The 26,552-nt window shown below is 42.1% G+C and overlaps 1 protein-coding gene across 3 annotated transcripts; it reads right to left on the minus strand.

The window, feature by feature from the left end:
- Window positions 1-7,954: 7,954 nt before the first annotated feature.
- LOC129855368 (F-box/LRR-repeat protein 5-like) lies at window positions 7,955-25,710 on the minus strand. 3 transcript variants are annotated; one of them, XM_055922940.1, is made up of 12 exons: window positions 25,551-25,710; window positions 24,139-24,354; window positions 22,296-22,391; window positions 21,246-21,438; window positions 20,554-20,736; window positions 20,264-20,389; window positions 19,886-19,936; window positions 18,019-18,167; window positions 16,047-16,129; window positions 15,241-15,930; window positions 14,933-15,081; window positions 7,955-9,703 (listed from the first exon to the last, which is right to left on the minus strand). In XM_055922940.1, exons 1-12 carry the CDS (start codon window positions 25,632-25,634, stop codon window positions 9,627-9,629), a joined length of 2,097 nt encoding a protein of 698 aa, XP_055778915.1. In that variant the 5' UTR covers window positions 25,635-25,710; the 3' UTR covers window positions 7,955-9,626. The 3 variants fall into 3 exon arrangements, with proteins under 3 accessions (XP_055778915.1, XP_055778917.1, XP_055778918.1); XM_055922942.1 differs by lacking the exon at window positions 19,886-19,936; XM_055922943.1 differs by lacking the exon at window positions 25,551-25,710 and having other exon boundaries at window positions 24,139-25,525.
- Between the last annotated feature and the right edge of the window lie 842 nt (window positions 25,711-26,552).

The following is a 26,552-nucleotide window of genomic DNA, read 5'->3' on the forward strand; positions in this document are numbered from 1 at the left end:
CCTCCTGACAGAGCTTGTGTAACGGAGTCAGGTTTTTATTTATTTTTTATTTAAAAAAATATTTAACCTTTACCAGGTAGGCCAGTTGAGAACAAGTTCTCATTTACAACTGCGACCTGGCCAAGATAAAGCAAAGTAGTGCGCCACAAACAACAACACAGAGTTACACATGGAATAAACAAACGTACAGTCAATAACACAAAAGAAAAAAATCTATATACAGTGTATGCAAATGAGGTAAGATAACGGAGGTAAGGCAATAAATAGGCCATAGTGGCGAAGTAGTTACAATTTAGCAATTCAACACTGGAGTGATAGATGTGCAGAAGATGAAAGTGCAAGTAGAGATACTGGGGTGCAAAGGAGCAAAAAAATAATATGGGGATGAGGTAGTTGGATGGGTTATTTACAGATGGGGCTGTGTACAGGTGCAATGATCGGTAAGCTGCTCTGACAGCTGATGCTTAAAGTTCGTGAGGGAGATATAAGTCTCCAGCTTCAGTTATTCTTGCAATTTGTTCCAGTAATTGGCATCAGAGAACTGGAAGGAAAGGCAGCCAAAGGAGGAGTAGGCTTTGGGGGTGACCAGTGAAATATACCTGCTGGAGCGCGTGCTACGGGTGGGTGCTGCTTTGGTGACCAGTGAGCTGAGATAAGGCGGGGCTTTACATAGCAAAGACTTATAGATGACCTGGAGCCAGTGGGTTTGGCGACGAATATGAAGCGAGGGCCAGCCAACGAGAGCATACAGGTCGCAGTGGTGGGTAATATATAGGGCTTTGGTGACAAAACGGATGGCACTGTGATAGACTGCATCCAGTTTGCTGAGTAGAGTGTTGGAGGCTATTTTGTAAATGACATCGTCCGAAGTCAAGGATCGGTATGATAGTCAATTTTACGAGGGTATATTTGGCAGCATGAGTGAAGGATACTTTGATGCGAAATAGGAAGCCGATTCTAGATTTAATTTTGGATTGGAGATGCTTAATGTGAGTCTGGAAGGAGAGTTTACAGTCTAACCAGACACCTAGGTATTTGTAATTGTCCACATATTCTAAGTCAGAACCGTCTAGAGTAGTGATGATGGACAGGCGGGCGGGTGCGGGCAGCGATCAGTTGAAGAGCATGCATTTAGTTTTTCTTGTATGTAAGAGCAGTTGGAGGCCACCGAAGGAGAGTTGTATGGCTTTGAAGCTTGTCTGGAGGTTAGTTAACACAGATAACACAGGTTTGTAGGCCTCCTTGCTTGCACATGCTTTTTCAGTTCTGCCAACAAAATTTCTATGGGATTGAGGTCAGGGCTTTGTGATGGCCACTCCAATACCTTGACTTTCTTGTCCTTAAGACATTTTTCAACAACTTTGGAAGTATGCTTGGGGTCATTGACCATTTGGAAGACCCATTTGCGACCAAGCTTTAACTTCCTGACTGATGTCTTGAGATGTTTCTTCAATATATCCACATAATTTTCCTCCCTCATGATGACATCTATTTTGTGAAGTGCACCAGTCCCTCCTGCAGCAAAGCACCCCACAACATGATGCCGCCACCCCCGTGCTTTACAGTTGGGATGGTGTTCTTCAGCTTGCAAGCCTCCACCTATTTCCTCCAAACATAATGATGGTCAATATGGCCAAACAGTTCTATTTTTGTTTCATCAGACCAGAGGACATTTCTCCAAAAAGTACAATCTTTGTCCCCATACTGTTGCAAACCATGGTCTGGCTTTTTAATGGTGGTTTTGGAGCAGTGGCTTCTTCCTTGCTGAGCGGCCTTTCAGGTTATGTCGATATAGGACTCGTTTTACTGTGGATATAGATACTTTTGTACCTGTTCCCTCCAGCATCTTCACAAGATCCTTTGCACCAAAGTACTTTTATCTCTAGGAGACAGAACGTGTCTCCTTCCTGAGCAGTATGACGGCTACGTGGTCCCATGGTGTTTATACTTGCGTACTATTGTTTGTACAGATGAACGTGTTACCTTCAGGCGTTTGGAAATTGCTCCCAAGGATAAACCAGACTTGTGGAGGTCCACAATTTTTTTTTCTGAGGTCTTGGCTGATTTCTTTTGATTTTCCCATGATGTCAAGCAAAGAGGCACTGAGTTTGAAGGTAGGCCTTGAAATACATCCACAGGTACACCTCCAATTGACACAAATTATGTCAAATAGCATATCAGAAGCTTCTAAAGCCATGACATAATTTTCTGGAATTTTCCAAGTTGTTTAAAGGCACAGTCAACTTTGTGTATGTAAACTTCTGACCCACTGGAATTGTGATACAGTGAATTATAAATAATTTGTCTGTAAACAATTGTTGGAAAATGACTTCTGTCATGCACAAAGTAGATGTCTTAATTGACGTGCCAAAACTATAGTTTGTTAACAAGAAATGTATGGAGTGGTTGAAAAACAAGTTTTAATGACTCCAAACTAAGTGTATGTAAACTTACGACTTCAACTGTAAATGCCCAATACCAAGAGTGTAATGTAACACATTTTAGAATATATGATATAAATGCTCAATACCGAGAGTGTAATGTAGCACATGTTAAAGTTATCATTGGAAACTGACTGTAATAAACCAGTTTGTCCCTATCAGCACAATCATTACCCTTCACTCTCTCTATAATATCCCAGCAAAACACTAGAGATATGGCAGATAGTCTGACTCTGCAGCCACGTAATCAAGTCATCTAATTCTACTACCCATAGATTATCATTGTGGTCTGGTCCAGCGGATTGAGAGCAGTATGTGTTGAAATCTTCCCCATGTGTTTTTTGGCATGATTTCAATAATTTTTGAAGAATTTATGTTCCTGTTATCTTGTTTACCATCAGAGAATATTGCTTCTCTCATCACATAAAAATGATGCAGGTGAGTATGGAGGAGCTGTTACCTCATAAAAATGGAAATAAATCTGTACAGACATGAGGGATGTGTGGGGGGGAGACCAGGACCATTCACAGTTGAACTCACTCAGTTTAGCTCAACGCTGATTGTCTATTATTATTATCGTTTATTTTTTATCAAGAGAAGCCAAATGGCTTCCCTTGCATTCAATGCTACGGTTGGCAACAATGTCATACAACAGACAGCATCAGATAGATGGCCTACACATACTGAGTCAGAGAGATACTGTTTCACTCGCTCAGATACATAACACCTCTTGTGAATTAAAAGAAAATGGTTAAACACAGAGAGACGAAAGATATATTATTTTCTTTTTTTCCTTGGTAATCTTTTTTGTTATTCTCTGGGTAGAAAAATCTAGCTAGCTAGCTCAGCCATTCATTGGCTAGGCATTCAGAAGCTGGGCAGAAGGCCTTTGCCATTCAACTCTATTAGAGCAGAATTTTGGAGTGACAGTGGAAGCAACCAGTCACATTTTGACCTGCAATGGGTGGGACCATTTAAAAAAGAAAGTGACATGTCTAAACCTTCTACTGAATGCGCAAGATAAAATAATTAGTGGCGCAAGCAGTAGTTTTCCCACGCTAAAGCTAGTAATGCTAGCTAGCTTTTTTTGTTGTTCTGTGACAATGTTAGCTAGCTTGTGTTGTAGTAATGTGACAATGGCGACAGTGTGGGACAAGCTTGGTTCAGGTGGGCAAGGGTGGGTAAAGATGGGAGGTTTGGAAAAGCTTGGCATGGGTGGGGTTTGGTTTGGGAGAGAGAGAGAGAGAGAGAGAGAGAGAGAGAGAGAGAGAGAGAGAGAGAGAGAGAGAGAGAGAGAGAGAGAGAGAGAGAGAGAGAGAGAGAGATGCCCCAGCATGAGTTTTTTATGCATGCGATGTCAGAATTAGCTCACTGTTCCAAAAGGTGATTGTTATGTAACAGGACAGTTCATCAAATCAAATGTATTTATAAAGCCCTTCTTAGATCAGCTGATATCTCAAAGTGCTGTACAGAAACCCAGCCTAAAACCCCAAACAGCAAGCAATGCAGGTGTAGAAGCACAGGGGCTAGGAAAAACTCCCTAAAGAGGCCAAAACCTAGTAAGAAACCTAGAGAGGAACCAGGCTATGAGTGGTGGCCAGTCCTCTTCTGGCTGTGCAGGGTGGAGATTATAACAGAACATGGTCAAGATGTTCAAATGTTCATAAATGACCAGCATGGTCAAATAATAATAATCACAGTAGTTGTCGATGGTGCAACAGGTCAGCACCTCAGGAGTAAATGTCAGTTGGCTTTTCATAGCCGATCTCTACCGCTCCTGCTGTCTCTAGAGAGTTGAAATTAGCAGGTCTGTGACAGGTAGCACGTCCGGTGAACAGGTCAGGGTTCCATAGCCGCAGGCAGAACAGTTGAAACTGGAGCAGCAGCACGGCCAGGTGGACTGGGAACAGCAAGTAGTCATCATGCCAGGTAGTCCTGAGGCATGGTCCTAGGGCTCAGGTCCTCCAAGAGAGAAAGAAAGAAAGAAAGAGAAAGAGAGAATTAGAGAGCATACTTAAATTCACACAGGTACACCGGATAAGACAGGACAAATACTCCAGATATAACAGACTGACCCTAGCCCCCCGACACATAAACTACTGCAACATAAATACTGGATGCTGAGACAGAAGGGGTCAGGAGACACTGTGGCCCCATCTGATGATACCCCCGGACAGGGCCAAACAGGAAGGATAACCCCACCCACTTTGCCAAAGCACAGCCCCCACACCACACTAGAGGGATATCTTCAACCACCAACTTACCATCCTGAGACAAGGCCGAGTATAGCCCACAAAGATCTCCGCCACGGCACAACCCAAGGGGGGGCGCCAACCCAGACAGGAAGACCACATCAGTGACTCAACCCACTCAATTGACGGACCCCTCCTAGGGATGGCATGGAAGACCACCAGTAAGCCAGTGACTCAGCCCCTGTAATAGGGTTTGAGGCAGAGAATCCCAGTGGAGAGAGGGGAACCAGCCAGGCAGAGACAACAAGGGTGGTTCGTTGCTCCAGTGCCTTTCCGTTCACCTTCACACCCCTGGGCCAGACTACACACAATCATATGACCTACTGAACAGATGAGTCTTCAATAACGACTTAAAGGTCGAGACCGAGTCTGCGTCTTTCACATGAATAGGCAGACCATTCCATTAAAATGGAGCTCTATAGGAGAAAGCCCTGCCTCCAGCTGTTTGCTTAGAAATTCTAGGGACAATTAGGAGACCTGCGTCTTGCGACCGTAGCGTACGTGTAGGTATGTACGGCAGGACCAAATCGGAAAGATAGGTAGGAGCAAGCCCATGTAATGCTTTGTAGGTTAACAGTAAAACCTTGAAATCAGCCCTTGCCTTAACAGGAAGCCAGTGTAGGGAGGCTAGCACTGGAGTAATATGATCAAATATTTTGGTTCTAGTCAGGATTCTGGCAGCCGTATTTAGCACTAACTGAAGTTTATTCCGCCCTGAAACATATAATTGTATGGAATTGATTAAAATGTATAAAATCATAATCAATAAATGTGTAGTCCTAGTCAGAATTAGAGTAAAGACAATATGTCTTTATGGTATTGTAAACACAGACTGTCTGAGCTTGGTGCCGACCTGACTAGAGATTGGGTGAGAACAGGGAGTACGACTCAAGGACAAGGTCACTAATCTCTGGCGGCTGGGTAGCAAGACATGTGTGTGTCTGTTTGTGTGCATGTGTGTGCGTCTGTTTGTGTGCATGTGTGTGCATCTGTTTGTGTGTATGTGTGTGCGTATGGTTGTGTGAATGTGTGGGCGTGAGAAGTCAGTATAAAATGTATTGTTTTGTATTCTTAACTTTAGAACATTCCCGTGAATAAACCTTTTTGACTATCTATTTTAGCTGGGCCTCCATCTGTTTCATTCGACCAGGATCTTACAAATTCTGGTTTGCAGACTGAGTAATATAATTAAATTGGGTTATGTACCTGGAGAACAAAATTCTCTTATCAATTGTTCATTCGGAGCCGGATCTCAATACCTGCCTCAGTCGTCCCAAGGAACTGCTGTAAACCGTGCACGGGCGGATCCAGGATCCGTAAGACAAAGACCTGACCTCTGACCAACCAGTGGTGAACTGGTACACGACAGAGGTGGTGAAGAGATCCAAATTACATTGCTTTTCCCAGTCTACGAGAAGGTCAGTAACGCTTTATTCACGAATTTGGGGAATTGACGCTTGAGCTACATTCAGAAATATATTTTATTGTTTTTGTGCAGTTTAGGTGTTAATTTTAAATTCCCGTAGAGGGCATTCTTACCCGGTGACCTATCTTTAGAATTTTGTGTAGAGAAAAGTTTTAAAGGAAATTAAGTATTCTATGCAAATGGAAGGTAGGAATTGGGTGTAGAGCCACCTAGGAAGCAGTAGAAGGGGGTCCGTGATGACACCGGGTATCTGCAGTACCAAACTAAACTAAACAATATTAGAGAAGATATTAGAAGGTCCGTAAATGACGCGAGGTATCAGTGACACCAAGACTATCAGTGGACACTACCTATATAAACTAAAGAGATAGAAGAGATAGTAGAGGATCCGTAATGACACGAGGTATCAGTGACACCAAGACTATCAGTGGACACTACCTATATAAACTAAAGAGATAGAAGAGATAGTAGAGGATCCGTAATGACACGAGGTATCAGTGGCTACCACCAAGACTATCAGTGGACACTACCTATATAAACTAAAGAGATAGAAGAGATAGTAGAGGATCCGTAATGACACGAGGTATCAGTGGCTACCACCAAGACTATCAGTGGACACTACCTATATAAACTAAAGAGATGGAGAACTAAATTCTCTTATCAGAAAACTGGCACCATCCCTACAGTGAAGCATGGTGGTGGCAGCATTATGCTGTGGGGATGTTTTTCAGGGGCAGGGACTAGGAGACTAGTTAGGATCGAGGGAAAGATGAACAGAGCAAAGTACAGAGATCCTTGATGAAAACCTGCTTCATAGCGCTCAGGATCTCAGACTGGGGTGAAGGTTCACCTTCAACAGGACAATGACCTTAAGCACATAGCGTAGACAACGCAGGAGTGGCTTCGGGACAAGTCTCAGAATGTCCTTGAGTGGCCCCATCCAGAGCCCGGACTTGAGACCGATCAAACATCTCTGGAGAGACCTGAAAATAGCTGTGCAGCTACGCTCCCCATCCAACCTGACAGAGCTTGAGAGGATCTGCAGAGAAGAATGAGAGAAACTCCACAAATATAGGTGTGCCAAGCTTGTAGTGTCATACCCAAGAAGACTCAAGACAGTAATCGCTGCCAAAGGTGCTTCAACAAAGTACTGAGTAAATGGTCTGAATACTTATGTAAATATGTTTCCGTTTTTTATTTGTAATGAATTTGCACCAAAAAAAACGTTTTTGATTTGTCATTATGGGGTAGTGTTTGTAGACTGAGGTTTGGGGAAACAATTTAATCAATTTTAGAATAAGGCAGTAACATAACAACATGTGGAAAAAGTCAATGTGTCTGAATACTTTCCCACTGTATGTATGTATACTGGCCCTATACCACAAACCCCAGAGTTGCCTTATTGCTATTATCAACTGGTTACCAATGTAATTTGAGGCGTTAAAAAAAGACCATGGCTTTTAGCCAATCAGCATTCAGGGCTCAAACCACCCAGTTTATAATGAACTTTATAAACTGGGTGGTTCTAGTCCTGAATGCTGATTGGCTGATAGCTGTGGTATATCAGACTGTATACAATGGGTATGACAAAACATTTATTTTTACTGCTCTAATTATGTTGGTAAACAGTTTATAATAGCAATAAGGCACCTCAGAGGTCTGTTGGATATGGCCAATATACTACGGCTAAGGGCTGAATACAGGCACGCCGCGTTGCATCGTGATAAACAGCCCTTAGGCGTGGTATATTGGCCATTTCCCACACCTCCGTGCCTTATTGCTTAATAATGTGAAATACTACTATTGTTTGAATCCTCTAACACATACAGCAACACTTTTTAAAATCCAAGTTCATTTTATTGTTCTGCTTTTGAAATTGCACATAACCAATAGAACTTCTCGTGCAGATTGTTCAAACAGGCTATTGGTCTCCTGACAATGGATGTGCTATGTATAGCAATCACAGTGGGTTTCAGAGTAGGGAATATTTTTCAAAACAGCTCCATTTGTTCATTCTATATCTGATTGTTTTGTAACCCTCTGCCCTGGGAGTGCTTATGTGAATGTGGGTGAATTTCACAGTCCTTACCATTGATTCAGTGAAGAACAGTGACAAAGGGAAAATACTTAAGTAAATATTAAATCAGAACAATCTAATGTTTCCAGCCACAAAGGAAAAAAATAAGGATTGTGAAAGACATTTTAAAGGTTGAAATCAGAGATACTGCAGCCAGAAACCACAATAACTCTTTATTCCTGAAATGCCTGTACCCATCTGACACAATTCTACCAGTTAACTGACCACCAGGGTGACCTAAATATTTTTTTAGAATAGCCCATTATCTTTAAGAACTTACAATCAACAAAATTAAACCTAGACAATCAGGCTCCCATTGATTTTGTTATGTTAGAGCATAAGAACACAATTAGCCATGTCAAAATGCTTAAAATTGCAGGAAATTATCTTAACTGCAAAATGTTGTTTCAGCTCCTTGCCAAAATGTATAGAATTGCAAGAAATTAGCTTTAAAACTTTGCTGCCAAGATAATTTTTGACTCATTCTTTGGTCAGTGTATGTTTTCACACCGCTCAATGGTGGGTCACGCCTCAAGACACCTGGGTCTCTAAACAAAAAAAAGTGTTGGAACCTCTGATCTAACTCACATGGGTTGCCACTTGCCAGCATAAGAACCAGTCTTCACCATGAGTGGGCACACTACATGAAGGAACTCTACAATTGCGTTATCATACATTTCGGTTTTATTAATATACATAAATTGCTAAGAGGACCACAACCAATATACCATTTTAAACTTTGTTGAATGTGTATGTGTGTGGTCTCTGGTAGTGAAATGTGCAGCACCCTCAGATTCTTAACCGTCACTGACAAACCCCATTACGCTGCAACAGCATCTTCCACCGTGTGAATCACCACTATTTACAACAAAAATGTATATTTTAAAATGTATGTCAGCTGTGTGTAATAATAAATCATTTAGTGGGTGCTTATTTTCCTACGAAGGGACCTCACATCACAACAGTGAATAATCTGATGTTCCTGACTTCTCTATTTTCAATAAACCAAGTAAGACTACAGTAATCGCAAACTGGTGATCTAAAACAAGCAAGTAGGAGCAGAGGTGGAACTAGTCAGAAACGACAGGATACCGGTTGTACAGAAACAAGTACTCACGTATACCATCTGCTTTTTTGCAACTCAAACATAAGTGTAAAACAAATCACCTTCTCAAAATCACAAAAATAAGTAACCAGAATATACATTTGCAGATACTTCATCCAACACCCAATATATTTTATTTTCTAAATTAATGTGTTTCCAAGAAATACAGATAGAAATGGCAATGTCAGGAATCTACTTTTTACTTAACATTTCATGTAGAAACTATCTGAAGTGACAAAATACAATGAATGGCATGTTCCCAGGTGAGGATTAAAGTGCAGATGGGGGTGGGGGGGTTTCATAAAGAGTAAGGTTAGGTCAAAGGTCACTCTCCAGAGCGGCAGCACGCCCTGAAGCCACACTGCAGGTTCTGGCAGCCGCTGGCCGTATCAGCATGGGGACCTGCAGAGAGAGGCCACAGTCAGAACAGTCAATCACTCACTCATAGGCTATGTACTGCTGTGCCCATTCGTTTTACCTTGCCGGTGCGCCGGCTGGGCGAAGTTTGCACTTCAGGGCCAATGGAATGGTCTCAAATTCCAATGGCCTGGTCAAGTTAAAACCAATGCACCTATTAACAGGAAATGTAACTCCTCCCAAGTAGGGCTACTGCCCACTCTTCCGACTGGTTAAGAAACAATGTCAGAAGGTACTGTTTACACTATGGAGTTAAACATTAAGTTGTGACACTCAACAGTAAATGTATTTCGCCGACTAGCTACCTAAAGGCCCACTTACCTTGCACCTCACAAGATCAGCAGGACTGTTACATAACTTACACTGGGAAATGTGCTGGACAGCCAGGTGAGGTTAGGTATTTTTTATTTATTTATTTTACCGTTATTTTACCAGGTAAGTTGACTGAGAACACGTTCTCATTTGCAGCAACGACCTGGGGAATAGTTACAGGGGAGAGGAGGGGGATGAATGAGCCAATTGTAAACTGGGGATTATTAGGTGACCATGATGGTTTGAGGGCCAGATTGGGAATTTAGCCAGGACACCGGGGTTAACACCCCTACTCTTACGATAAGTGCCATGGGATCTTTAATGACCTCAGAGTCAGGACACCCGTTTAACGTCCCATCCGAAAGACGGCACCCTACACAGGGCAGTGTCCCCAATCACTGCCCTGGGGCATTGGGAACTAGTTTTAGACCAGAGGAAAGAGTGCCTCCTACTGGCCCTCCAACACCACTTCCAGCAGCATCTGGTCTCCCATCCAGGGCCTGACCAGGACCAACCCTGCTTAGCTTCAGAAGCAAGCCAGTAGTGGTATGCAGGGTGGTATGCTGCTGGTATGATTGTTATAACAGAGGGTTATCAAAGCACATTCATTATTAGTCTTTCCGGATAAGCCCCATAGAGAGATTCTTTAATCCTGTGACCAAATTCACATAGAAATGCGAGTTATATACACTACCGTTCAAAAGTTTGGGGTCACTTAGAAATGTCCTTGTTTTGGAAAGAAAAGCACATTTTTTGTCCATTAAAATAACATAAAATTGTATTTCTGATCAGTGTAGACATTGTTAATGTTGTAAATGACTATTGTAGCTGGAAACAGCTGATTTTTCATGGAATATCTCCATAGGCGTACTGAGGCCCATTATCAGCAACCATCACTCCTGTGTTCCAATGGCACGTTGTGTTAGCTAATCTAAGTTTATAATTTTAAAAGGATAATTGATCATTAGAAAACCCTTTTGTAATTATGTTAGCACAGCTGAAAACTGTTGTCCTGATTAAAGAAGCAATAAAACTGGCCTTCTTTAGACTAGTTGAGTATCTGGAGCATCAGCATGTGGGTTCGATTACAGGCTCAAAATGGTCAGCAACAAAGAACTTTCTACTGAAACTTGTCAGTCTATTCTTGTTCTGAGAAATGAAGGCTATTCCATGCGAGAAATTGCCAAGAAACTGTAGATCTCATACAACGCTGTATACTACTCCCTTCACAGAACAGCACAAACTGGCTCTAACCAGAATAGAAAGAGTGGGAGGCCCCGGTGCACAACTGAGAAAGATGACGAGTACATTAGTGTCTAGTTTGAGATGCCTCAAGTCCTCAACTGGCAGCTTCATTAAATAGTACCCGCAAAACACCAGTCTCAACGTCAAGTGAAGAGGCGACTCCGGGATGCTGGCCTTCTAGGCAGAGTTTCACTGTACAGTGTCTATCATTTTGCCCATCTTAATCTTTTCTTTTTATTGGCCAGTCTGAGATATGGCATTTTCTTATCAACTCCGCCTAGAAGGCCAGCATCCCGGAGTCGCCCCGGATTTTCCAGGATTTTTGCCCATTCTTCAAGGCAAAACTGCTCCAGCTCCTTCAAGCTGGATACGTTCCGCTGGTGTACAGCAATCTTTAAGTCATACCACAGATTCTCAATTGGAATGAGGTCTGGGCTTTGACTAGGCCCACCACTCAAATGTTGCTTTAGCAGTATGCTTAGGGTCATTGTCCTGCTGGAAGGTGAACCACCGTCCCAGTCTCAAATCTCTGAAAGACTGAAACAGGTTTCCCTCAAGAATTTCCGTATTTAGCGCCATCCATCATTCCTTCAATTCTGATCAGTTTCCCAGTCCCTGCCGATGAAAAACATCCCCACAGCATGATGCTGCCACCACTATGCTTCACTGTGGGGATGGTGTGCTCTGGGTGATGAGGTGTTGGGTTTGCGCCAGACATAGCGTTTCCCACATGCCTTTTGGCGAACAACAAACATGTTTGGTTATTTTTTTCTTTAACTTCTCTAGGATAGGGGGCAGCATTTTCACGTTTGGATGAAAAGCATACCCAAATTCAACTTGCAGCTACTCATCCCCAGAAGATATGCATATTGTTAGTAGATTGATAGAAAACACTTGGAAGTTTCTAAAACTGTTTGAATCATGTCTGTGAGTGTAACAGGACTTATTTAGCAGGCGAAACCCCGAGGACAAACCATTGATTTTTTTGAGGTCACTTTTCAATGAGTTTTCATTGGGAAACCAGATTTCTAAGGGACCTGCTTGCAGTTCCTTCCGCTTCCACTGGATGTCAACAGTCTTGAGAAATTGGTTGAGGTAAAGTCACATTAAGTGTCCTGTTAGATAGAAGCGCGTGACCAGAAAGCTGGCTATAGTTGGTTTTAATCCTGTATTGAACACAGATCATCCCGTCTTCAATTTTATCGATTATTAACGTTAAAAAATACCTAAAGTTGTATTACAAAAGTAGCTAGAATTTTTTTGGCAAAGTTTACAGGTAACCTTTGAGATATTTTGTAGTCACTTTTTTCTGGCCACTCTTCTGTAAAGCCCAGCTCTGTGGAGTGTACGGCTTAAAGTGGTCCTATGGACAGATACTCCAATCTCTGCTGTGGAACTTTGCAGCTCCTTCAGGGTTACCTTTGGTCTTTTTGTTGCCTCTCTGATTAATGCCATCCTTGCCTGGTCCGTGAGTTTTGACAGGTTTGTTGTAGTGCCATATTCTTTCCATTTTTTATATAATGGATTTAAAATGGTGCTCCGTGGGATGTTCAAAGTTTGATATATTTTTTTAACCCAACCCTGATCTGTACTTCTCCACAACTTTGTCCCTGACCTGTTTGGAAAGCTCTGTGGTCTTCATGATGCCACTTGCTTGGTGGTACCCCTTGCTTAGTGGTGTTGCAGACTCTGGGGCCTTTCAGAACAGGTGTATATATACTGGTACACCAGCTTCAAAACAGCTGAAAATACAATATTTTCTGTTATTGAAAAGATATTTCACAGCGGTTTAAATGGTAAAAATATTCTCTACACTATACATTGCTTGTTTTGTCACAAACTAAAATTAGACAAACTATTAGAATCTCAGCAACCAGGAAACGCCAGAGTGATTTCTGCATATTGCACCTTTAATACAATCCACAGCCAAAACTAAATGACCTGGCATTACATGCCTCAGAGGCGCAGGATAACATTTTTTGTGCATAGCATTTTTATAGATTTGTTTAAATACAATTTCTTGAGGAAAAACATTTTTCAGTGTAATTGCCAATAATCTTTCAGAACTTACAATCAACAAAATAAGTTAGACAATCAGACCCCCATTATAACAAAATCATTTTTAGAGCATAACACAGCATTAGCCATGTCAAAATGCGTAGAATGCAGGATACAAGCTTAAAAACAGCTAAATGTTCTTTCAGCTCCATGCCAAAATGTTCAGATTTGCAGGAAATTTGCTTTAAAACTGCTAAATGTTCTCTCCGCTGCCAAGATTATATTTTTTTCACTTATTCTTGGTCCGTGTATGTTTTTTCAGTGCTCAACCCTTATGGTGGGTTGCGACTCAGACACCTCAATTGGTGGGTCTCGAAGCAAAAACATTTGGGAACCCCTGATCTAACTCACATGGGTTGTTACTGCCAGCATGAGCACCAGTCTTCACCATGAGTAGGCACAATACATGAACGAACTCTACAATAGCGTTATAATAAATTTCTTAGTTTTATTAAAACCTCTTAAGGATCCCATAGGATCGTTGTCCCTATACCGGGACAGTTGTTGCTAATGTGGCTAGAATGACGTAAGTAACAGCAAACTTTCCAGGACATAGACATGACTTATATGGGCAGAAAGATTAACAGGAATTGAAGCTAACTGCACTGTCTAATATTCAGTAATCTTGCTCTGACTTGTTATCCTGAGGGTCCCAGACATAAAATGTAGCATAGTTTAATTTGATAAAATAAAATGTTATATTCAAATGTAGGAACTGGGTTCTACAATTTCAACCCCTGCTGTCTCTGGCTCCACACCCACCCCGCTCGACCATCTAGATGTGTGAAGGTTAGTGTTTTTTCTTTAGGGAAGCTAAATATCCATCATGTATGACATTATTTAGGAGTGTGTAAGCTTATATATTGTAATACCATATCATGTTTGTATGATCTCTATAGTTATGTACTTGAAAACGTATCAATTGTCCAATTCGGTATATTTGGGCAGACTTGATAGAAAATATTGTGCAGTATTGCAATGATTCACTGGATCAGTCTGACATTTTGTACACACACTGCTGCCATCTGGTGGCCTAAACTCCTATATGATATTATGGCCTTTCTCTTGCATTTCAAAAACGCATGTTTTTTTGTTTGTATTATCTTTTACCAGATATGTGTTAAATTCTCCTACATTAATTTCACATTTCCACAAACTTCAAAGTGTTTCCTTTCAAATGATATCAAGAATATGCATATCCTTGCTTCAGGTCCTGAACTACAGGCCGTTAGATATGTAATTTTAGACAGAAATTGGGGGAAAAAAGGGTTACTCTACATAATCGTTAATAAGAAGACCACAATGGAAGTACGTTGTTAAACGTTGTTGTGTCATCCCCAATCATTTTAAATGAATTGTGTCCACATGTGGTCGTTTTGTGTCCACATGTGGTCGTTTTGTGTCCACATGTGGTCGTTTTGTGTCCACATGTGGTCGTTTTGTGTCCACATGTGGTCGTTTTGTATTGTAAAATAAATTAAATTCAAGAAATGTATAAAATTGTGCATCACTCATATCCTTGTATGAATACGTTGCCTGATAAGAGGGTGTTTTCCCACAGTTTTCCCTAATGTTGTGCGTTTTGTGTGTGTGCGTTACCGTTGATGTTGTCGCAGTAGTAGAAGTGTTCATCATTGAGGGCAGGACAAGCTGACACCAGCTCCTGTAGCCCAACCTCAGTGATGAGGAGACATCCAGACAGGTTCAGATGCTCCAGGAGAGGAAGACCTCCACGCTGAGACAGCGCCCTGAAACACACACACTTAGAATATATAATACACAATCATTTGTACCTACTCACAGTCAATATCAGTAAACCAAAAAAAGATTTACAGAATTTATCCACAGGTATAATACATATGCATGTTTGTTGTTTCTTTGAAGAGCAGCATCCCAAGCAGTTTTACCTCAAGCCCAGGTCTGTAACCCGATAGCATCCAGAGAGGCTGAGGAATCTCAGCGAGCGCCGAGCGTCTGACTGATCAGTTCTGTTGTAAAGCTCCAGGCACCGCTGACCCCCAGAGGAGCATTTAGTCCAAAACTCTGCGCCTGCACTGCCCCTGGTGGTGTAAGACAAACACTGCAGCCCTCCATAAGTCCTCAGGGCCATCTCACCAGTGCAGCAGGTTGAATGTCCACAGCAGGCCTCCCCAAGCCCATACTGCTGCTGCCAGTAGGAGGTGCTATAGCTTGTCCTGAGGCCCCGCCTCCTACTCCTCCTGCAGCAACACGAACCTCCTGGCTTCGTCGCCACAAAGCCTCGCCCCTCAGGGGTAGACACTCCCCCGCGGCGGTTCCACTCTGCTGCATCCTCGATGTCGGCCAGCTCCGAAGGGTCCAGGACCCAGACCCTGGAGGGGCTGCTGAACAGTCTCCCCGTACGCCGCTTGAAGATCAGGGCCTGCCGGCTGCCCCCCGCCAAACGGAGGCTCCGCTCGTCCAGCAGACTGATGGGAGGCAGGCTCTTCAGAAGCTTGGCTTGCCGGTCAGATCGTTTCTGAGAGATGGACAGCTTCTTCAGGGTGTGGTCAGTGATCTTCTCACAGCCTGATAGGTCCAGGTGCTCAAGATACGGACATGCCCCCAGAGATGACCAACTGACAGAAAATAAGTGAAAATAAATCAAATCAATTAGGGGAGAATAGAGACAAGTTCAATAGTTAATCATACCCTGTAGTCTTCAGCATAATTGGTCTGGCTATGGATGGCATACCTGTCAAAGGCGGAGTCTGTGACATCAGTCTGAGTGAGGTCCAGGTGGGTGAGATTAGGACAGAGACTAAGGAGCTGACGCACCTGTGGCAGCAGACACACCAGTTAAAGTTTGGACACACCTACTTATTCAAGAGTTTGTTTATTTTTACTATTTTCTACATTGTAGAATAATAGTGAAGACATCAAAACTATGAAATGACACAGTTAAACAAATCAAAATATATTTTATATTTTAAATTCTTCAAAGTAGCCACCCTTTGCCTTGACAGCTTTGCACTCTTGGCATTCTCTCAACCAGCTTCATGAGGTAGTCACCTGGAATGCTTTTCCAACAGTCTTGAAGGAGTACCCACATATGCAGGGCACTTGTTGGCTGCTTTTCCTTCACTCTACAGTCCAACTCATCCCATCTCAATTGGGTTGAGGTCAGGTGATTGTGGAGGACAGGTCAAATGATAATTAAAAAAAATACTGAATCTTTATTTAACTAGGCAAGTCAGATAAGAATAAATTAATATTTACAATAACAGCCTACCGGGGAACAGTGGGTTAACTGCCTTGTTCAGGGGCAGAACGACAGATATCTTACCTTGTCAGCTCAGGGATTCGATCCAGCAACCTTTTAGTTAATGGCCCAACGCTTTAACCACTAGGCTACCTGCCACCCCACCATGAATCTGATGCAGCACTCCATCACTCTCCTTCTTGGTCAAATAGCCCTTATACAGCCTGGAAGTGTGTTTTGGGTAATTGTCCTGTTGAAAAACAAATGATGCTCCCACTAAGCACAAACCAGATGGGATGGCATATCGCTGCAGATTGCTGTGGTAGCCATGCTGGTTAAGTGTGCATTGAATTCTAAATAAATCAGACAGTGTCAACAGCAAAGCATCCTCACACCACCTCCTCCATGCTTCATGGTGGTAACCACACATACGGAGATCATCCGTTCACCTACTCTGCGTCTCACAAAGACACAGCGGTTGGAACCAAAAATCTCACATTTGGACTCATCAGACCAAAGGACAGATTTCCACTGGTCTAATGTCCTTTGCTCGTGGTTTTTGGCCCAAGCAAGCCTCTTCTTATTATTGGTGTCCTTTAGTAGTGGTTTCTTTGTAGTAATTTGACCATGAAAGCCTGATTGACGCAGTTTCCTCTGAACAGTTGATGTTGAGATGTGTCTGTTACTTGAACTCTGAAGCATTTATTTGGGCTGCAATCTGAGGTGCAGTTAATTGCCGATTTTTGAGGCTGGTATCTGTAATGAACTTATCCTCTGCAGCAGAGGTAACTCTGGGTCTTCCCTTTTCTTTGGCGGTCCTCATGAGAGCCAGTTTCATCATAACGCTTGATGGTTTTTGCTACTGCACTTGAAGGATTGACTGACCATGTCTTAAAGTAATGGACTGTCATTTCTCTTTGCTTATTTGAGCTGTTCTTGCCATTATATGGACCCGGTCTAATACCAAATAGGGCTATCTTCTGCATAAACGCCTACCTTGTCACAACACAACTGATTGGCTCAAATGCATTATGAAAGAAATTCCACAAATTAACTTAAGGCAGACCTGTTAATTGAAATGCATTCCAGGTGACTACCTCATGAAGCTGGTTGAGAGAATGTCATCAAGGCAAATCGCAAATATAAAACATTTGTGTAACACTGTTTTGGCTACTACGTGATTCCATGTGTGTCATTTCATAGTTTTGATGTCTTCACTATTATTCTACAACGTAGAAAATAGTCAAAAATAAAGAAAAACCCTGTAATGAGGAGGTGTCCAAATGTTTGACTGGTACTGTATACATACAGATCATTAACCTACACTCTGCCATGTAGAGCCTAGTCAGTCTGAAACATCCTTCATTCACACGCCAGCTTCTCTCATTACTTAGAGAATAGGAAGCTTTGTATTAGTAGCACTGCTTTATTGATGTTCTAGGCATATGATCATGAATATTCATACCATCTTACTGGAGACCGTAGAGCTGTAGGCCAGAACGATGGACCTGACAGAGGAACCCACAGCTGGCAGAAGGTTCTGGATCATTTCATTCAGTAGCATCTTCTCCCTCTGAGCTGAGCTTATAGCCAATGAGTCTTCACAAGTCTCATCTAAACAAGGGAGAAAATGGGTACACCAGAGATGAGGTAATAGGACAAGACATCCAGAAAATCGCCCTAACAGTTCATCCAAATCTGTAAACACTGTCACTTCAATCAAGCTATGCATTTTCCCTGGATCAATCCTTTAGATGTACTCCTGACAAACACATTAGACTGACTGGGGTTGACACCGTTCGGAGTAGAGGTCGACCGATTATGATTTTTCAACACCGATACCGATTATTGGAGGACCAAAAAAAGCCGATACACGATTTTGAACATTTATTTGGAATAATGACAATTACAACAATACTGAATGAACACTTATTTTAACTTAATATAATACATCAATAAAATCAATTTAGCCTCATAAATAATGAAACATGTTCAATTTGGTTTAAATAATGCAAATACAAAATGTTTTGAGAAGAAAGTAAAAGTGCAATATGTGTAAAAAAGCTAACGTTTAAGTTCCTTGTTCAGAACATGAGAACATATGAAAGCTGGTGGTTCCTTTTAACATGAGTCTTCAATATTCCCAGGTAAGAAGTTTTAGGTTGTAGTTATTATAGGACTATTTCTCTCTATACCATTTGTATTTCATATACCTTTGACTATTGGATGTTCTTATAGGCACTTTAGTATTGCCAGTGTAACAGTATAGCTTTCGTCCCTCTCCTCGCCCCTACCTGGGCTCGAACCAGGAACACATCGACAACAACCACCCTCGAAGCATCGTTACCCATTGCTCCACAAATGCCGCGGTCCTTGCAGAGCAAGGGGAACAACTACTTCAAGTGATGAGTGATGTCACCGATTGAAACGCTATTAGTGCGCACCCGGCTAAGTAGCTAGCCATTTCACATCGGTTACACCAGCCTAATCTCAGGAGTTGATAGGCTTGAAGTCATAAACAGCTCCATGCTTGAAGCACAGCGAAGAACTGCTGGCAAACGCACGAAAGTGCTGTTTGAATGAATGCTTACGAGCCTGCTGCTGCCTATCACCGCTCAGTCAGACTGCACTATCAAATATAAAATCATAGACTTAATTATAACATAATAACACACAGAAATAGGAGCCTTAGGTCATTAATATGGTCAAATCTGGAAACTATCATTTCGAAAACAAAATATTTATTATTTCAGTGAAATACGGAACCGTTCCGTATTTTTATCTAACGGGTGGCATCCATAGGTTTAAATATCGCTGTTAGATTGTACAACCTTCAATGTTATGTCATAATTATGTACAATTCTGGCAAATTAATTACGGTCTTTGTTAGGAATAAATGGACTTCACACAGTTCGCAACGAGCCAGGTGGCCCAAACCGCTGCAAATACTGTGACTGCTTGCACGGAACGCAAGATAAGTGACACAATTTCCCTAGTTATAAGAAATTCATGTTAGCAGGCAATATTAGCTAAATATGCAGGTTTAAAAATATATACTTGTGTATTGATTTTAAAGAAAGGCATTGATGTTTATGGTTAGGAACACATTGGTGCAACGACAGTGCTCTTTTAGCAAATGCGCTTGTTAAATCATCACCCGTTTGGCGAAGTAGGCTGTGATTCGATGAGAAATGAACAGGCACCGCATCGATTATATGCAACGCAGGACACGCTAGATAAACTAGTAATATCAACCATGTGTAGTTAACTAGTGATTATGTTAAGATTGATTGTTTTTTATAAGATAAGTTTAATGCTAACTAGCAACTTACCATGGCTTCTTGCTGCCCTCGCGTAACAGGTAGTCAAGTCTGCCACGCAAGCTCCTCGTGGAGTGCAAAGTAAGGCAGGTGGTTAGAGCGTTGGTCTAGTAACCGTAAGGTTTACAAAAACGAATCACCGAGCTGACAAGGTAAAAGTCTGTCGTTCTGCCCCTGAACAAGGCAGTTAACCCACCGTTCCTAGGGCGTCATTGAAAATAAGTGTTCTTAACTGACTTGCCTAGTTAAATAAAAGGTGTAAAAAAAAAAAAAAAAATACAGACTACAGTCCAAAACTACCGATTACCGATTGTTATGGAATTGGCCCTAATTAAATCGGCCATTCCGATTAATCGGTCGATCTCTAGTTAGGAGGCTGAAAGAGCTCACCAGACTCATCCACATCTGCATCCTCATCCCACTCCTGGTAGGCCTTGCCCTCATCCTGCAGACTCTTTACCCACTCCTCATCCGGTTCCTGATTCAGATCAGCTGGGGGGCCGCGATAGTGATCCCCTGGGAAACAGACAAATGGCACTGTCTTATTTCTTCTCAGTGTCTTATTTCTTTAAGAGGAAAAACAAGTGTCAAAATATTTTATTGGCAGCTTTTACAGTGTTGACTCCTTCACCATCAGTGAGGATAAAAGTATAAAAAGGTCAACACTGATATCTCTGTACCTCTGGCCCAGCGTACAGGGTAGAGGTGCCTCCACAGAGAGCCGGTCTTGGCCAGGTCGGACCAGGCTGAGGACACCTGGCCACAGTGACACAGGTCCTCAGGACCCAGGTAGCGGAACAGATGCAGCAGGATCTCTGTAGGTAGCTGGGAGATGTGGGTGGAGCACAGCTCTTTCTCTAGTTCTGAGGATTGATAACCAGAGTTTATTTGTATTCTTTTTTTTTTTAATTTCTTTTTTTTTTTTATAAATAGTCGTGTAGTGTACAATACATACTGAACTCAAGTGCTTATGAAAAGTTACTTAAGTAATGCTCCTCTACAGTTTGGGGTAAAAATAATAAGAATAATTGCTAGACCACAGCAATAACACAGAAACAGAAGTGTGATACAGCCGTCTGTAGAAATGTTTTTGGTAAGCATTAATGCCACACCTCGACAAACATTTGGTTCTGGGAAATTTGGCAAACACGTTACCTAATGTAGTGACCACATCCTCCAATATAGCGTAGTTATGACTAAGTTGAAGTTGAGAAGTGTGTTGCGGAAGGAGATATTAGGTAAAGGGATTGCATGGCGATAGATGTCATATGGAGGAGGCTGTGTATGCTGGGGAGAATACAGGTGAATCATAGCCGTCACCAAGATGTAGGTGTGCACTCTAGAGAAAGCAATAAAGGGGTGTGTGACTCACCATCAGTTTTCTCGTGGTCAGCATACTTGAAGGCCTTGTGCAGCTCCTCTGCCTGGCTCCACAGACTGAGCCCCTTCAGCACTTCTGCTGCACAGTCCCATCGCTGCTGGCTACAGTGCTGTGCCATCACCTGCTTCTTGAGGTCTTTCAGCTCCTCATAGGAGAAGTACTGCATCAGCATGGGCTGGAACACCTGGAATAGACCCCATTACATAACAAACACATATAAAGCAATCCATTATTATGAGCTAGACAAAAAGACCAACAGTTGAACAGAATATCTTTTTTGCTGGTACTGTTAAGATATGGAGGGAAGGTTACTGTTAGGACATAGACAAAACACACTATCCAGATTACACTTCCACACACCCCAGGAGGCAGCAGCATCCTTGTCCAGATGCTGAGTCTGGTTGATTAGCACATCATGTGCTGACAATTAGGGTGATGGTCAGTCAGTGTCCCAGTTTACAAACCTTGATGCTGCTGGGTTTGTTTGGCAGCCATGAGGCTTTTCTTTTGATTTTGAGTCTAGTTTGGGCATGCCTGTTTATAGGTTTCTGTTTTGTACGTTATTTTCGTTACTATCTGAACAACTAATAAACCGCTTGTGCTCGCCGACCCAAAGGAGTCAAGACAGAGCTGGGCACATACTCTTATTTCTCACAAATGCACACATTAATTCAGGTTACAGACCATGTAACTAGGCCTAGGACCACTAAAAGTGAGTGCAACAATATCCGTAGGCTAGTTATGGGTTTTGTGACAGTACCCATTCATGGACAGAACACTATATAACAAACATGTATTAATAATTGGTAACACTTTATTTGGATAGTCCATCTAGTAACCTTAACCTTTATCTTAAACTTAGCCCGTATTCTAACCCTAACCTTAGCAAGCAGTTGCTTATCAACAGATACATTTTTGATCGTATGACCATATGTAGAGGATCAACAGATGGACTATCCAAATAAAGTGTGACCTAATCATTTACACAGTAAGTCCTACATCCGAATACCTGAACTTAATTATTACATTATTTAATCATACCTCTTCCTCCTCCTTCATGTGGGGTAAGAAGTCCTGTGTGAATGCCTCCAGTCGCTCTTTCAGTTGCCGGGCATAGTTCAGCTGCTCATACTCGCTCTGCAATTATATCGTAATCATGACATCATACATGACTGACTGTCATTCACCCAACTTAAATAAATGCCATCAATCCTCAGCTTCGGTCAAATCAAACCACACAATCGTAACACTCAAGAGTGAACACTCAAGAGTGAACAGACCAATAAAATACTCTAACAAATACTTTCACTTGTAGGATAAGAAAATTATTAACAGGCGAAACTGAAAAATACCATCCGTAACTTTTTTTCATCCAATATTCCATTGATGAATCTGCAGAGACTTAACCAAAAAGTATTATAATTGCATTTACAAACAATTAAACAAAGTCTTGTTTATCTGAGCTGAAATTAAAACATTTCCTGTCCTGGTTGAAGACCAAATACAGATTTCCAAATTTTGCTCTTACAAAGGAAATTCCACCGTTTGGTAAGAGCAGATTATGATTGGGACAGACTCAAAGCAGATGTTAAAATGTACACAATTGCACCATCCAGGACAGGCCATTTCTTGTTTGTACATGGCTACAACATTTGTCTCCAAAAGCTCCGGAACCGGGTCACAGGAACAATTCTGCCTGGAACCAAAATAGGCCAGCAGTCTCTCTCTCTCAAAACAGCTTGTGGCATCTATAAACAGAGTCTCCCTGTAATGTTCACAGGCCCATGCAATTTGTGTCCTGCTTGGTGCTCCCTACAAGCTACAAAATACAGCTCCTCCTAACACCAAATATAGGCTACTGTATACAATCAGCATAACGAGTAGAGGCTATAAGGTCATTACTGATCAGTAAAACGACTAAGCAAAATCTAAGACTGACGTTTTGCAGGTCAGGAAAGTCCATTTAGGCTTTTCCAAAATAATGCCAAGAATTGAACAGATTCCCTTTAAAGGAATTGAGTTTCACTAACGTAAGGGGTAAAAAATAAAAAAGGTAACAGGAAACCGGAAACCTAGCTGAGGAACGCTCAACTCAGTTGTCTTATATCGAGACGGAGATGAGTTTGGTTAACTGTTCACGGGATTTGCTTGCAACATCTTTGAGCCACAATCAGTCGATTCTTGTAAAAATGTAAATTCTGAAAACACTTACCTATACCTATGTTTGTCCAATACAACTGCAGTCCTTCCGCGGGGTGCTGAAATTCATTAACCTTTAGCGACTACAACCGCCAACGTTTTCCTTGTTGCTCGTACTACGTAAGCCGAGATGCAATTGGGTCTGTGCTATCCGGAATCCTTGGGACGTCCCTACCCCATTTAAGTTTAAATTGTTAAGGTTAGGGGTTAAAGTTAGGGTTTAGGGTTGGGAGATCCCAAGGATACCGGATAGTAAGTACAAGCAACGACGAAAAGGTCGGTGGTTGTATTCGCTAAACAGAAGGACTGTAGCTGTACAGGACAAACAAAGGTACAGGTAAGTGTTTTCAGAATTGACATTTTTACAAGACTCGACTGATGGTGACTCAATAGTTGCTAGTAAATCCCGCAACCAGTTATCAAAACTAAACTCCGCCTCGATATAAGAGAACAGTGTTGAGCGTTTCTCAGTTACAGGAAACCAAGACCTTCCTTATCCAACAACGTGTTGTTGTTAAAATGACATGTCTGAAGGCTGAATCACTACAGGGATAGGCTATCATTTCAGTGCAGACATGACTCAGTGATACACAACAAAGTCCAAAGAGCAAAAGGTATTATTTGTGAGTCTTCATAAATGTTATGTTGGTGGCAGTACTTTTGCTGATATCATTAGTGGAGTCACCTTAACGCTTCTCAGCCCTTTCTCAAACAGGGACAACATCTCTGAGAGCTTGTTATCGGAGTGCACGTTATACACAGTGCAGCTGCGCTGTTGCAACAGGCCGATGATACACTCGTTTTCAATCTGTTCGTGCATCTTGAACTCCTTGAAGGTGGCACACAGTGACTGAAGAAATGAGCGGAAGTCATTGTTGTTGGAGAAGTTGGTCTGTGACAGCTGTGGTATAAAGGAAATAAATAACATGTCAAAGTTTCTCAGATCGTAATAGCATACCTGCACACAACCATAGCAACAGAACTGTGGACATGCCTGTATGAGTGGAACTAAGCCTCATTACCGTGACCTTAGGTACGTTCCCTCTAATTCTCCCATCTCTCTCGGCGGACCTGAGCCCTAGGATCATGCGTCTCCTGGCTGTCCCCAGTCCGCATGGTCATACTCTGATCCAGTTTCTGCTGTTCTAACTGCGGCAATGGAACCCTAACATGTTCACTGGATGTGCTAACTTGTACCGGACCTGCTGCTCTCTCCCTCTCCACCGCATTTGCTGTCTCGACCTCTGAATGCTTGGCTATGAAAAGCCAACTGACATTTACTCATGAGTTACTGACATGTTGCACCCTCTATAACCACGGATTATTATTTGACGTCTTAAATAACTATCTGGATCTGTACTCTTATAATTTCCACACAACACAGCCAGAAGAGGACTGGTCACCCCTTAGATCCTGGTTCCTCTACTTTTCTTCCTAGGTTCCTGCCTTTCTAGGGAGTTTTTCCCAAGCCAGCGTGCTTCTACATTTGCATTGCTTGCTTACTCTTTGGGGGTTTAGGCTGGATTTCTGTATAAGCACTTTGTGAGATCTGCTGGTGTAAAGGGCTTTATAAATACATTTGATTGATTAATGCCCGCAGAACCGTTCATTCCGCTGTTCATTGCTTGGATGGGCACAAAGTAACTTAGCTTGCTAGCTAAGTTAGGCATGAATTGTATTGTGTTTTGCTCATGCCATGTTATGACGTTAGGTAAAGGGAAAACAATATTAACTAGCTAGCCACACTGTAATGGTTTAGCTAGCTAGCTAGCTATCGTGTTGCATAACAAAAGGGCTAGAAAACTTCAGACTCGTCTTCGGCAGCCACGTAACTAGCTAGAACTAAAGTGTTTGTTACCTACTAAATAGCCAAGTTAGCTACACTGGCTATCCTGTCATTACCTAGCTAGGTTAGCTTGCTAAGAAACTGGTTGAGACCTTTCCCAACTAGCCAGCGACTGACATACTGTAGCTAACGAATGCCAAAAACTATGCCAAAAACACACCCATTTCTCAGGCTAGCTAAACCACTGCGATAGCAGCAGATGATAGATAGCTTTTTGAGCATATTCTCAATTCATATTCCTCCATACACACCTTCTCGCAGTAAAGTCCTACCAACTGCTTCATTCGCCAATGTGGGCCAGTAAAAACATCCACCTCGTCGGGAAAAGGTGCCATCTTCACTCCATAAACACTAGTCAGCACTGACGTTGCACGCTAGCTAACTGGTTAGCTTAGCATTGGTGAAGTCAGAATGGGCATGCGCACTCCACTGTCATGTGACAGATTCGGTGGCGTTGGAATTAGGAATTAGAATACTACACTGAACAAAAATATAAACGCAACATGTGAAGTGTTTGTCCCATGTTTCATGAGCTGAAATAAAAGATCTCAGAAATGTTCCATACGTACATAAATCTTAATTCAAAAACACATTTGTTTACATCTCTGTCAGTGAGCATTTCTTCTTTGCCAAAATAATCCATCCACTTGACATGTGTGGCATTTCAAGAAATGTATTACACAGCATGATCATTGCACAGGTGCACCATGTGCTGTAGACAGTAAAAGGCCACTCTAAAATGTGCAGTTTTGTCACACAACACAATGCCACAGATGTCTCAAGTTGAGAGAGCATGCCATTGGCATGCTGACTGCAGGAATGTTAACCAGAGCTGTTGCAAGATAACTGAATGTTAATTTCTCTACCATAAGCTGCCTCCAACGTTGTTTTAGAGAATTTCACAGTACGTCTAACAGGCCTCACAACCACAGGCCACGTGTAACCACGCCAGACCAAGACTTCCACATCTGGCTTCTTCACTTGCGGGATCATCTGAGACCAGTCATCCTGACAGCAGATGAAACTGAATTTGCACAACCAAAGAATTTCTGTACCCACTGTCAGAAACCATCTAAGGAAAGCTCATCTGCATGCTCATCGCTCTCACCAGGGTCTTGACGTGACTGCAGTTCAGCGTCATAACCAACTTCAGTGGGCAAATGCTCACCTTCAATGGCCACTGCATGCTGGAAAAGTGTGCTCTTCATGGATGAATCCCGGTTTCAACTGTACCGGACAGATGGCAGACAGCG

The sequence above is a fragment of the Salvelinus fontinalis genome, chromosome 5, assembly GCF_029448725.1.
Source record: "Salvelinus fontinalis isolate EN_2023a chromosome 5, ASM2944872v1, whole genome shotgun sequence".
Lineage (NCBI taxonomy): Eukaryota > Metazoa > Chordata > Actinopteri > Salmoniformes > Salmonidae > Salvelinus > Salvelinus fontinalis.